The 12,615-nt window shown below is 39.5% G+C and overlaps 1 protein-coding gene across 3 annotated transcripts in view; it reads left to right on the top strand.

Annotated features, from left to right (window-relative positions):
* The window catches only part of Aldh1a2 (aldehyde dehydrogenase 1 family member A2), a 49,035-nt gene that overhangs the window by 12,120 nt on the left and 24,300 nt on the right, over positions 1-12,615 (top strand). For all 3 annotated transcript variants that reach the window (XM_033756159.1, XM_010641263.3, XM_010641265.3), the window contains exons 5-7: positions 3,214-3,275; positions 5,228-5,356; positions 5,476-5,589. In XM_033756159.1, the coding sequence (XP_033612050.1) occupies positions 3,214-3,275; positions 5,228-5,356; positions 5,476-5,589 (305 nt within the window). The remainder of the gene's footprint in view (positions 1-3,213; positions 3,276-5,227; positions 5,357-5,475; positions 5,590-12,615) is intronic.

Raw genomic sequence — 12,615 nt, 5'->3', positions numbered from 1 at the left:
CCCATGCAACAGACCAGGGACACCTTTTACTTAATTACTATTAGAAAAAATATCACTAGCCCCAGAAACCTATTATTTTATAGGTTTTCCTTAAAGTGAGGCTAACATGTAGCTGTATGCATGTTTTTGAAAGTTGGGTGCATTTCACAGAAATTATTAAGTGAGGATGAAGCAGCTGTTACTTAGACATGGCCAGAGGCATCTCGGGGCCTCTTGAGGGACTGGCCTCGGGGTGATGCAGTGGGAGTTGTCACAGGGAAGAACCTCCGGTGCTGTGAGTCCTATCTGAGGGGCTGTAGAGGACACAGCTGGGCATCCAGGGTGTGACCACTCACTGTCCACATGGGACTATGACAGGGGCCATCAAGCTGAGGGCCTTATATTCCTTTCAGTAGTGCACCTTTCAGAAGAGTTCAAACACCAAACTAACCTTTATTTCTTGATTTACCCTATAGAGGAACTGTGGGGCTGGAAAATTCATGCCCTTTCTTGTGCCAACCTTTAATCAACTGTTTGTCAAATCCGAGTGGGTTATCCAGGAAATTTTATTCCTCCAAACAATTTTACAGGACACAATTATGGAGTTGGGTTCAGGTCCTCGTGAAGCCAGCTTTTAAAAATTTTGCTTACATTTTTTTCTCCTTGCTTTCATTTCTCCGGCAACTTTTGATATTATGTAAGCGATACAACTAAGGTCCCGAGCATTTAGCATATGGAGGGGGAGATGCCGCCTGGGCAAATTCCTTTGAATTTCCTCTGGGCCACTCCAGGCTCTTCCAGGTTCTGCTGAAACACACACCTGTTCTCTTCTCCACTTCTCTTCCCCTATTTTTTTCTCAGCCCATTTGCACTCTGTCTCAGCATTATACTCTGATTCTATGAACTTTTCCCTCAAGGCATCCCCAGAGCCTCGTTACAAAGCAGAATTGTGGGAGTTTCCTCGCCAGTGAAGCTTGTTAGCATATTGGTGGGTGCCCTTGCTCTTCATGAAAACCCTTTCTAGAGTTTGGCAAAGTGGGGCTGGGGATTTAGCCCAGTCGTTCTGCCCCCTGCCTCACAAGCACAAGGACCTGAGTTTGATCACCAGCACCAAAACAACAGCAACAACAACAGCAAAACAAAAACAAAAACAAACCAGAGTATGGCAAAGCAAAGGCGGCTGGTAAGTTGCACTATTGTAAGCAATGATCAGCGCTCTGAAGATGTGGGAGTTGTCTGCCTACAGAGCTGATGCAGTTAATTTGATTGAAAAACACAACCAGGACTTCTTATGTCTTCCTACAGAAGTAGCCACATCTCAACTGCGCTTGGTAGTATGGAAATATTCTGAAACAGTTTGCTACTATTGCTGAGCCCTCTTCCTTCCTCATTTCTTCCATCTAAAAGTCCTATGCATAAAATAAAGTTAAGAGATAAGGAGCAGATTATTGCAGGAAACCTGTGCAATAATATGAAGGAAATCAAATCTCCTTAAGATCCATTGAGTTCTCCAAATGATGAAAGAGATGCCAAACAAAGGAAAACTGGACAAAGATATAACTCTGAGGAAGAATTGAAAATAGCTAGTAAACATGAAAGTTGCCCACCTTCTTGTATCAAAACAAGTTGCCACCTCCTAGCTGCCAGCTAAGCTGGACTCAAAATGTCTGAAAGTCCCTAGTGTTAAAGAGTAGAAGTATAGCATGTTGTTAGAATTATGAATTGTGCAACTATCAGGACCGTGATTTGGCAAAGATTAATGGAAATGTGAAATGCACATACACTTGGATCAGGAAATTGCATGAATACCCAGGGCTATATAACTTAATAGCCTTTACAGTGTTATTTATAAATAGCTCCCATGGAGAGCAGCCTCACTGACCCTCGGGGAGTTCACTATAATACCATGACTTGCTGAGCCAGTGGGGTAGCATGCAGGCATGCAAAAGATGTGTTCACTCCTATGGAAAAAGTGGGGGAATAAAATATGAAAGACTAAATAACGTAAACTCATTTGATAAAAGATTGAGACATATACTTGTATGTGAATAAAAGTTCTTTCCAAAGATGCACTGGCAACAGTCAGCAGTTAACTTTGACAAGAGGACTGGATAGCAGAGGTCTAGAGGGGAGAGAGAAAGGACTTGAGTGACTTAAAGTTGTATAACTCTGAATTCAGCTAAAACAACTCTCGGTGGTAAATATTTGTGATTGAGGTGTGCTCAGAAACAATGGTTAAATGATCTAGTTGGTATCACTTCCATTTCTCTCTCCCAGCCCACACACTTTACTTGGGGGCTGCTTTTTTGTTTTCTTTATTTGGTGGTGGTGCTGGGGATCAAACCCAGGGCTTCCTGCATGGGAAGCAAGTGCTGAATATTGAGCTACATCCCCACCCCTTGGGAGGCTGCTTTTGAGAGGAAAAAAACAACTCTAGATAAGTCCCCGAAGAAAAAGCAAAGACTGTGCCCAGTTCTAGAAATGAAAAGCCATATGCTAAAAATTAAATTGGTTGGCTCATTTAGCCTTTTAAAAATAACTCCAGACAAAACCAAAGTAATTTGTCTTGGACTTCCTGGCTGGTTTCTCCAATTGCCTATTGCATCTAGAAGAAAATAGGTTATTTGTTTTCTCTCAAGCTCTCTTCTTTTTAGCCCAAGGTACAGATCTTGCTCACCTCTCAGTGTACTTCAACCATCTCTGAAGTGGTTTTTGCCTTCTTTAAGTAACCCTAGCCCTGCCTAGGTTACACCAGTCCCTAGAAAGTTTGTTTGCATAGCTAGTTTGAGTTAGGGAATGTATCATATTTTCACTCCTCTTTTCTCCCAGTCAACCAGCATTTAAAATCTACCCAATAGCATTTTCTTTACTTCTTAAAAAATAATACTTAGAAAGCTATTTAAAAGGTTGAGGTACTTCAGTTTTTACATCAGGTAACTATCCTACTATGTCATTTTAACATTTAGCATATAATTCCATTTTTAATACTCCCCCTTCTTCTAGTATCACAGACTTGTCATTCATTTTCTGCTTGAGGTCCTCTCCTCAGACTCTGGGGGTGTGGGACTTCCATCCAGTGGTACCTCAAGACCAGGTGACAGTTTTCCTACCAGCTTCTGTACATGGCTGATGGGGATTTTTATATTTTTAATTTTTCTGTTTTGCTGCCACCGAAGTTCTCTCTCTGCATTTCTTTTCCCCTGCCTTCTAATCTAAACTGACCTTTTCTTTCAGATGGGGACTACTTCACCTTCACAAGACACGAGCCCATTGGGGTGTGCGGACAGATCATCCCGGTGAGTGAATGTCATGGGCCTTGAGTTTGTTTGCCTTTGACTCGGTTCTCCTGACGAAGACAGTGAACAGGGTCCAGGGTGTGTGTGTTTTCCATTACTAAGGAGAAGAAAATGGAGCTCGTGTTGTTGACATATCTTCAACAGCCACCCTATAAGTGCTTATTTGAACAGGTTGACAGGGTTGCAGCTCCGTTACCAGGAGTTGAGTTCTCCGGTTGTGGAATTCTCCTGGTTCAAATAAGCCGAGCAGAGCACAGCGTATTAATAACTTACCCTTGATTATGGACGGCTCTTCTGCTTATGGAAAGCCCATGCTTTGTTATATTTGCTCCATTACTTTTTAGAACTGTGGCTCAGCATCTTTCCAGTCATATTATTTCATATGGCCTTTTTCTCCAACTCTTTCCCACTGTTTCTTGTCAAAAGATTCTTGATAGAAGACGCTGCAGAAGACACAGCAGTACAATGAACGTCATTGTTATAATTGAAACCATGCCGGGCTGTTGTCGGCCTTGTAAAGGGAAATAGATGTTGTGCTTAGTGTTTGGATTGGAACATTAGACACTGTCCTTTGCTCTCTCCTCATACACACCCTTGGCACAATGTAATACATCAGAAAATCTGCTAGCAGTGCGAGCTAATAGTTCCGGTGGAGATTTCAAGAGATGCTCAAATTAAACTCTTACAGTAGAGATAAGGAAATACAGGAGAATAACTGGAGAAACTCTTTGGCTTGGGAACTGAAGATTTGGGAAATTTACTCATTTTTATTCACATGATTAATGAGCCCCAGGCTACTGTGAAATTTATTAGAGATTGGAAAGGGAAATGAGAAGTTTGGTTGGTGGAGTTTTTCTCCTCCATACCCCAGGGGAACCCGCTTGGAGCTTCCCAGGGTAAGATCTGTCACCTCGTAGGGGACCCAGACTTGCTTTTCTGACAGGATGAAGGCTGCTTGTCAGCCAGCTCTGGCTCAATGACCACACTCCAGGATTTACACACTGCAGATGGAATTAAAACATCACGGAGGACTCCCAAGTTTATAAACAACCAAAGGGAAAAGAAATTGGGTGTTTGGTGAAGGCGAGACACTTGTATATTTTTGCAGGCTTGCCAGAGTCAGTGGGAATGCTTTGGGGCTAGCAGCTGAGATGCGTCAGGCTGAAACCCTGTTCTGGGGGGACCAGGATGGCTGCTTTCCTTCTATGAAATCATCGGTGACACCTGATAGTGATGGGCCTCATGCCGGAGCTCATGAGAGCACAAGCTCAGTATCCTCTCAAGTCAGTTTAAACCATTTTAGGCCCTAAATTCATAGACTCACATACATATATTGTAGTTTCATTAGCTTATTTTGCAGCAGGAAGGAGACATTAAAAATTGTGCATACTCATCTGCAGATATGTAGTTTTTGGAATAATGTATACTTTGTGGCTGTATGGGTGAGAAAAGGTGGCACACAGTACCTTGAAGTACACACTGAAATAAGTATAACGCACAGCTAGAATTTTCTTTTTTAATTCTCCCACAGTTGAACAGCTTTCACACCAAACAGGAAAAAACAAAAACAAAAAACGAAACACTGCTGTAAAAAGCCCAAACTCAAGAAAAAAATTTCACACACAAGAACTTATTGGAAAAATAGTAGAAAATAACAGTAATGAAAAAAATCAAGATAATACAAAGGAAAAACAAAACTTCCCTTTCCATCATGAGGTTCCATTATGTGGGTTGCTGGACTAAAGGAACTTGTTATACACAGAGAAAGGAAGGGATTTTTTTTTTTCAAAGTCAATGCCATTATATTTTTAATGCAGTAATTAGAAACCTAAACATCTACACTTTGTGGTCAGCGAGATTTATGTTGAGGACGAATCTGAGAAATCACAGCTTAAAAAGAAAGCAGAGCAGGAGCCTTTTCCCATCTGTGGACCCCGAGTTTTCCTTTTCAGTGGAACTTTCCCTTGCTGATGTTCGCCTGGAAGATCGCGCCGGCTCTGTGCTGCGGCAACACGGTGGTGATTAAGCCGGCGGAGCAGACGCCTCTCAGCGCGCTCTACATGGGAGCCCTGATCAAGGAGGTAGGACGGTGACCTCGGGGCCCTTTCCCTTTGAGCCGTCTGTGCTGCCCATCTGACGGGGCGTGTCACTATTGGAGAGACACAGCTCCCCCTATTCTGCATTTTTTTTTTTCTTTTAGGCTGGCTTTCCACCTGGAGTGATCAATATTCTGCCAGGATATGGGCCGACAGCTGGTGCAGCGATTGCTTCTCACATTGGCATAGACAAGATTGCATTCACGGGCTCCACGGAGGTAGGCACCAGAGAACCAGGGACTGAACAGCCCTGCCAAGGAGAATGCACGAAATCATCCCCCGTGCTAGACACCGGCAGGGCAAGGCGGTCCAGAACTCCGTGGCTGATCAGGGCTCTCAGGGGTGGAACACAAAAGCCACGCACACATGGACCTTTGGATACCGACAGATCCCTGGGCATTTCTGGGATGCCATCTACATAGAAGCTGTCCCAGTAGCTGGGGTTCTGGGCACTTTTTTGAGTCAATAATATATAGCAAAAGCAAGTTAAGAAGTTTGAAATCTAAACTAGCCTCTTGGACAAGGGAGAATGGAGACACAAACTTTCACTTTTCATGGATTTCCCAGGTCCTATAGATGCAGGTGGCAGCTAATTCTGTCCAGGAGCCATAAGGGATGAAAGAGCAGGCCAGCCAGCTCTCGGCCAATGGCCTGGCAGTAAATTTTGGAGATTCAGCAGGTGCTGTCGGCTCTTTTTCTTGCCAATCAACTATGGTTTGCTAGCACCAAGCAGTCCTAGATATCACACAAACCGAGTGTCTGTGTGCCAATAAAACTTTATTGATAGGCACTGAAATGTGAATTTAAGGTAATGTTTGCAAATCAAAAAATGTCAATCTTTTTATTTTTTCCAACTATTTAAAAATAAGATTAATTGTTTTAGCTCATAGGCCATACCAAAGCGGGCATCAGTGCACAGATCCCTGACACAGAGTCACAAGTCTGCTTAAGGGAAGCTATAAACTGGTGCTCCAATATGCCTTTAACTCAGGTAGCAATGATACAAAAGAGCGTTTGACCTACTGCTTTGGGCAGAACCTCACAGAAGACAGCACTGTTAGTGCAGGATGTCTTCAGGTCCACACAGGGCTACCCAATGGGAAGAGAATGAAGGCAACATTTGCCATTTAAATAAGCTAACAGCCACTTCTTTTTGTAAAAGAAATGAGTGAAATTAATTTTAATGCCATGCTTAATTTAATCCAGTATTTAAAAAATCTTATTTAAATGCATTCTCAATATAGAAATTATTAACATAGTATTTTGCATTCTCTTGTTTATGCGAAGTCTTGGGTGTGGTGTATGTGTTATATTTTCATCCACGTCTCAGGTGTCCCATAGCCATAGGCAGCCAGTGGCCACCACCCTGGGCAGTGCAGGTCTGGAGACTTAAAATGTCCATCGATACAGAGTTAGTGATACTGGGTTAAACTCACTCATGCTAATTTCATTGAAAAGCTCATCAAATATTGATCAATAGACTTGAATGTCATTTTTCAGGTTATTCAGCTTTGTATTTGTCAAGAGTTAATCTTAGTTCCAGAACTTTTATCATAGTAGTTGTCACAGTGAGGTTGCATTTTAATTATATAAACCGAAATGTGTGACAGGAATTACCTGCATAAACTAAACTCAGTGCTTCGAACATGTTTTCTAAGGGCTGGATGCTTGAAAAAACTGCATCCAATGAGGAGTGGGCAAGACAATTGCAAAAGATTGGGGGAAAATAAAAATCTAAGTACTGTGTTATCCGGATTGCTTTGCTCAAATTTTTATTCCCCATTCCTCTTAAAGAAACTCAAATGAGAAATCTGAAGCTATATTTTAGAATTGGGATTTTTTTCTTTCTACGAAGAACAAGGGAACCCATAATTAAAGTCCTTGGTTCGGTATCAAAAGACTGGAGAATGAATATTTGCATTTTTCAAATTTAAATGAAATATTTAAGGTGCCTTCTCTTTTAACCTTTTTCTTTTCTGTTAACTTAGGTAAAAGGCTTCTACTCTTTCTTAATTAAAAATATTTCACTAAAACTGACAGCCCAGCATATAAAATGAAGTATAATACTTCACTGTGTCATTACTTTAGAGCCCCTTCATCCTTAATAGCTATGTAGAAAACCCTGCCTTGATAGATCATACTTTAATCCTCTTTTGAGTACACTTGGGGTCTTTCTTTCCTTCTTTTTTCTTTCTTTCTGCCTACTACAGGGACTATTGAAATAAAAACTGTTGGGGATCTAAGAAAATTTTATCGTTAGGCATGTTTCTATAAATTGCATCACAAAATAAAAGGATATTTATATTTTAACTTGTTAGGAATACATTGGAGTGTCATGTCATTTCATTTACAAGATCTCTTTATATGTTAATTACATTAATCTTGAATTTGTTGTAAAGTTTTAAAATTTTAACTATCAGTTTATTCTTTGCTTCTTAATGTTTTAAAAGAGTTGTTTTCTGTTTTTAAACCTGTTGCACAGGTTCTAAACTTCTCTAGTTACACACACCCATGTATATGTCTAGTCTTTCTGTTAATAGTTTCTGAGCTTCCCGCCATCTTTTAAAAAATCTCTTTAGTATTACACATATGGTTCGTAACATTTTCTTTCAGTGAGTTCATGATTTTGTTTTGGTCTAAACCTTTAATTTGGTTGGAATTTATTTGATTGTCTAATGGAAGGTGAGGGCTAAGTCAATTATTTCAACAAATTAGTGATCAGTTACTTCAATATCATTTAATATTACTCATTTGAATACAACATAGCACGATATGATAAATTTCCATGTATATGTGTTTCTGTTTTAAGACCATCATTTTATTTGCCTGTTCTTTCATTATTATCAGACTGTTTTTGATTCCTAGGTCTAATATGTGTTGCAATGTAGTAGGCAAGATACACTCTTATTTGGCTTTTCAAAATTGTTTGGCTTATCTTGCCCTTTTCGTCTTTTGCATGAAATTTCAAGTTGATTTTCTAAGCCACTGACTTTTCTCCCGGAACTCTCAGTGGGAGTTTGGCTGGCACTGTGTTTATGTCCACCTCACCTTGAGGGTACCACTTCACCATATGGGTTTCTCATTTAGGAGCATGACACCTCTTGTCAGTTATTTGTCTTATACTGTTCATGATGTCATTGTACAGGTTTTAGGCAGTTTTTGGTAAGTTAATTTTTAGATTTTACATATTTTCTTCTAAACCTTGAGCACCTTTGTTTTTAAGTCACAGCATCGGGTAGCAGAAAGTTATTCACTACGTTATTTGATAAGAGATGGAACCTCAGTTTTCAGGTCTGACAAGAAGTTGCATAGTAAGTCAGTAAGAACAAAAGGAATTGTCAGAGCTCTGCAGTTCAAACCTCTGTTTTGTAACCTAAAGGTCTTTAAAAAAACATTTAAAATGACTTTACTAAAGTATGACATATGTAGACTAAAACATCCATCCAAGTACTCAGTATTCACACCCGTGTAACTACCACCTAAGTCAGAACATACATAATATTTCCATACCCTAAAAAGATCTCTCATGTCTCTTGGTGGCTAACAACCTAGGCTACTGGCAATCACTGATCTGTTTTATTAATTTTGCCTGTGCTAGACTTTTAGACAAGTAGAACAATAAAGTGGTACTCCTCCTGTGTGTCCTTTGTGTGTGTTTTATTTCAAATTTAATCTATTATTGATAGAAGTTTCCGGGCCTCATCTTGATTCGTGTTTTCTCTTTGTCGCATCTAATTCTGAGGAACCCCTTTTTCTGCCCTTCTGGATGAAGGGACTACTTTTCGAACTGTATTTTTTTTGGTACCAGGGATTGAACTTGGGTCCTTGCACTTGCAAGGCAGGCCACCAAACCACTGAGCTAAATCCCCGGCCCATCGAACTGTATTTTATCATCTACAAGTGACTGTTTTGTGTCTATATTACGCATCTTAGTCACAGCGGGCCATTCAGTGTCATATACCCTAGTGTATGATGCAATTTGACTATACAGTTTCTTTTGTTCTTCATCAAATTTGTTCTACTGTTGTCGTGTAATTTACTTTTATGTATCTTATATGCCCCACAACATATTTCTACTATCATGTTTTAAAAATTCAGTTATTGTTTAAAATTTTTTAAACGAGAAGGAAATTATTTTATAATCACACATTAGCCCTCTTTTGGGGTATAGCCACTATTTTGTTATCATTTTCTCTATCTGTAAGAATCTTTTAACATTTCTTACAGCTTAGGCTAACTAGTGGGGAATTCTCTTAGTTTCTCTTTGTCTGAAATTGTCTTCAGTCTCTTAATAACCTTTTTTCTGGATAGAGAATGGTAATTTGACAGCGTTTGCTTAACTTTGTTTCCAAGAAAAGAAAGCTGTCCTTCTGTGTTCTTCTGACTTGCTCTCTCTCTCATGAGATTCCTAAGGGTTCTGCACATAATGTTTCCTTTTCTCTCTGCTTTTAAGGTCATCTCTTGTTACTGGTTTTCAGAAATTTTGCTTTTTGTGTAGTTGTTGTGTCCTGATTGTTTGAGGTTTATTAAACTTTGGAGACCTGTGAGTTTATGGTTATCACGTTTGGAAACATTTTCACATTATTTCTCCAAATATATTTTGCGTTTACTTCCCGTTCCAGTTACATATTTATTAAATCACGTGACATTGTCTTCAGGCCACCAGCGCTTTCCACTTATTCCATCTTCCCCTTGCACTTCGGTGTAGATGGTTTCGATGTCTCAGAGTTCACTGATGTTTGGCAGTACTTAATCTGCCTCAGATATTATGCTTTTGCATTCTAGAAATTCTGTGAATTCTTTTTTATGTTTTAGATTTCCTTCATCAGCCTATCTGGTTTTCCTGTTAATTTGTGAGCATATTTCTAATACCTGTTATAATGTCCTTTTCTGTTAATTTTTTTTGTTTCTATAAATTTTATTTGATTAGAAGATAGAGAAGAACATTGGAAATGAAAAATGCCCATCAGACACAGGGATGTGCCACCAGGGAAAATAACAAATTTCACTTAAGATTTTAAATAATTTGTGACTTTCCCAGCACTGCTCAAGTACTGCCTTATATCTTAAAATTCCCTTATAATTAAACACATAGGCCACTGCATAATTTTATGGCCAAACAATCAATTATAAGACCTACCTTTCATTTTAAGGGAATTTGCATCAATAGTACATTTCTATCAATGAACAATTATATTTTTAATTGCACAAATGTTCTTTCAAATGCTACAAAGCACTGAAAATTTCCTGAAATGTCTGCTCTCTGTTAAATGGCTGCCATGGAAATACTTTTAAAGGCCAAGCAAAAAAACAGACCTGCATTAAAGTACTTTAGAAGTATCAACAGAAGAGCTGATTGATTTCTTTTTTTAAAAATTTAATTTATTGGTACATTCTAGGTAGACAGTACAGTCACATTCATTACTGGGATCTTGTACCTTTACATGCCAGGTTTTGGTTCTCATTTTTCCCCTTGTCCCCACCCTCCCTTCATCCTCCCAGTCATTTCTGGATCTACGTCTGTTGACTGATTTTTTTCTAGTTATGCGTTTCTTCATTTCTATTAATTTTTGGCTGGATCCTGAACAACTATGACTATTACATTGTTGACCTGTTGGTTTCTGGACTGGCAGTTAAGCTATTTGATGTTCAATTTAATTCTCCCAAGCCTTATTTTCAAGCTTTCTTAGAACTTGTTTGTCTTTATTATTAACTTGAGGTCTTTCTGGGATTGTACTTAATACCTGCAGGGTTTAAAGAGTCTTTGCCATCTGGTCAGAGCTTGGATGTCTCCCAGCCCTGTATGAATTCTGAGAATTATTTAGCAGACAAATTACATATTACATATTAATATATAATATATATGCTTTAGAAATTATATATTTTCTTTTCCAGGTCTCGCAGAATCTTATTCTATATACTCCTAGTGTAGCATTCATTTGGAGACTCAAAGAGACCCCACACAATTTCTGACCTGTATGTTCCCTCCCCTGGTACTTGTTCCCTCCCAGTGTAGCTGCTCCAGCCTTTGTGGGCTCTGATCTCCATTTCATCGACTCAGTGAGACCATCACATTCTGCTTTGGTCTCCTTACCTCATACTGACATCTAGAAAGTCTTTTGGCAAAAAGGACTTCCCTTGTTTGTTTCCCTTGACTCTAGAATCACAATCTCTTACTGCCTTTGATTTTCTTTCCCAAGGTTTCATGCAGATTAGATCACCCTTAGTCATAGTTTATCATTGCCTCAGTTTGGATATATTATAGTCAGAGGGGTTAAAGCTTTGTTTACTTTAGTTGATGTAACTAAAATCCTAAGAGCACAACCTTAAGGACATTTGGAATCAGAAAAGCCTTTGGTTTATTTGGTACAGTACATTTGAGAAATACTTCAGACTCATAAGTAACTTTTTTAAAGCTGACGTGCTTGCTGGTTTAGTGTTAATTTCATAAATTTAGTTTCAGAAGATGGCAGTTCTACAGTAAGTGCACTCTAGATGTATTTGTTAGCTCCATAAAGGAAAGAAGACCGAGTGTGATAAAAGCTTAATCTGTGCATTAGAAGGCACAGAATCAATAGAACATTTTCCCTCTTTAGAGTGCCACTGTGAGATTAGGGCTTGCTGTGTTTTACTCTGCAGCCATACAGTTATGGACAGTTACTTCTGTACAAAATTGGCTAATCATAGTGGGCATAGCTGTTTCTAAGGCTCATGGGGATTAAATGTACAAGGAGTTTGGAGAACTCCAAGCAATAAGCGGATGTTAGCTTGTAATATGACATTGGCATTTCAAGGAGGGAGAGATCTCTGGGTGGTCTGTCCAAGCTTCCAGAAGAAAGGGATTTGATATAAGTCTTGCAGCACATGGATGAGTGGAGTGAATTGGGGGGAAAAGCAACCAAAACAGACTAGAATCTGTCAGGAAGGAGAATGGGGAGTGGCTGCCCTTGGAGTTGAGGTTTCTCTGGAGGATGATGAAATGTCCTGCATTAGATGGTTGTGACCAGTGTGGTGATTGGATTGCTCTGTTAATACACAAAATTGCACACACCAAAAGGGTAGATTTTATGGCATCAAGTTATATATCCATAAGGCTGTTGAAATGCTTGTTTTAAGGCTGATAACCAATCCTGCTGGGACACTTCCTTTTGGCCCACACCTGCTTGCTAAGTGCTTCATGTACATCACTTTGAATCTCCCCAGCCCTCAGAGCTGATGGAGGCTGGAAAGTCGGAACACTGCTG

Source organism: Fukomys damarensis, unplaced genomic scaffold, assembly GCF_012274545.1.
Source record: "Fukomys damarensis isolate Sample0158 unplaced genomic scaffold, DMR_v1.0_HiC HiC_scaffold_25, whole genome shotgun sequence".
NCBI classification, from domain to species: domain Eukaryota; kingdom Metazoa; phylum Chordata; class Mammalia; order Rodentia; family Bathyergidae; genus Fukomys; species Fukomys damarensis.
Note: the sequence above shows the minus strand (reverse complement) of the source record. Positions and strands in the feature narration are given on the sequence as shown.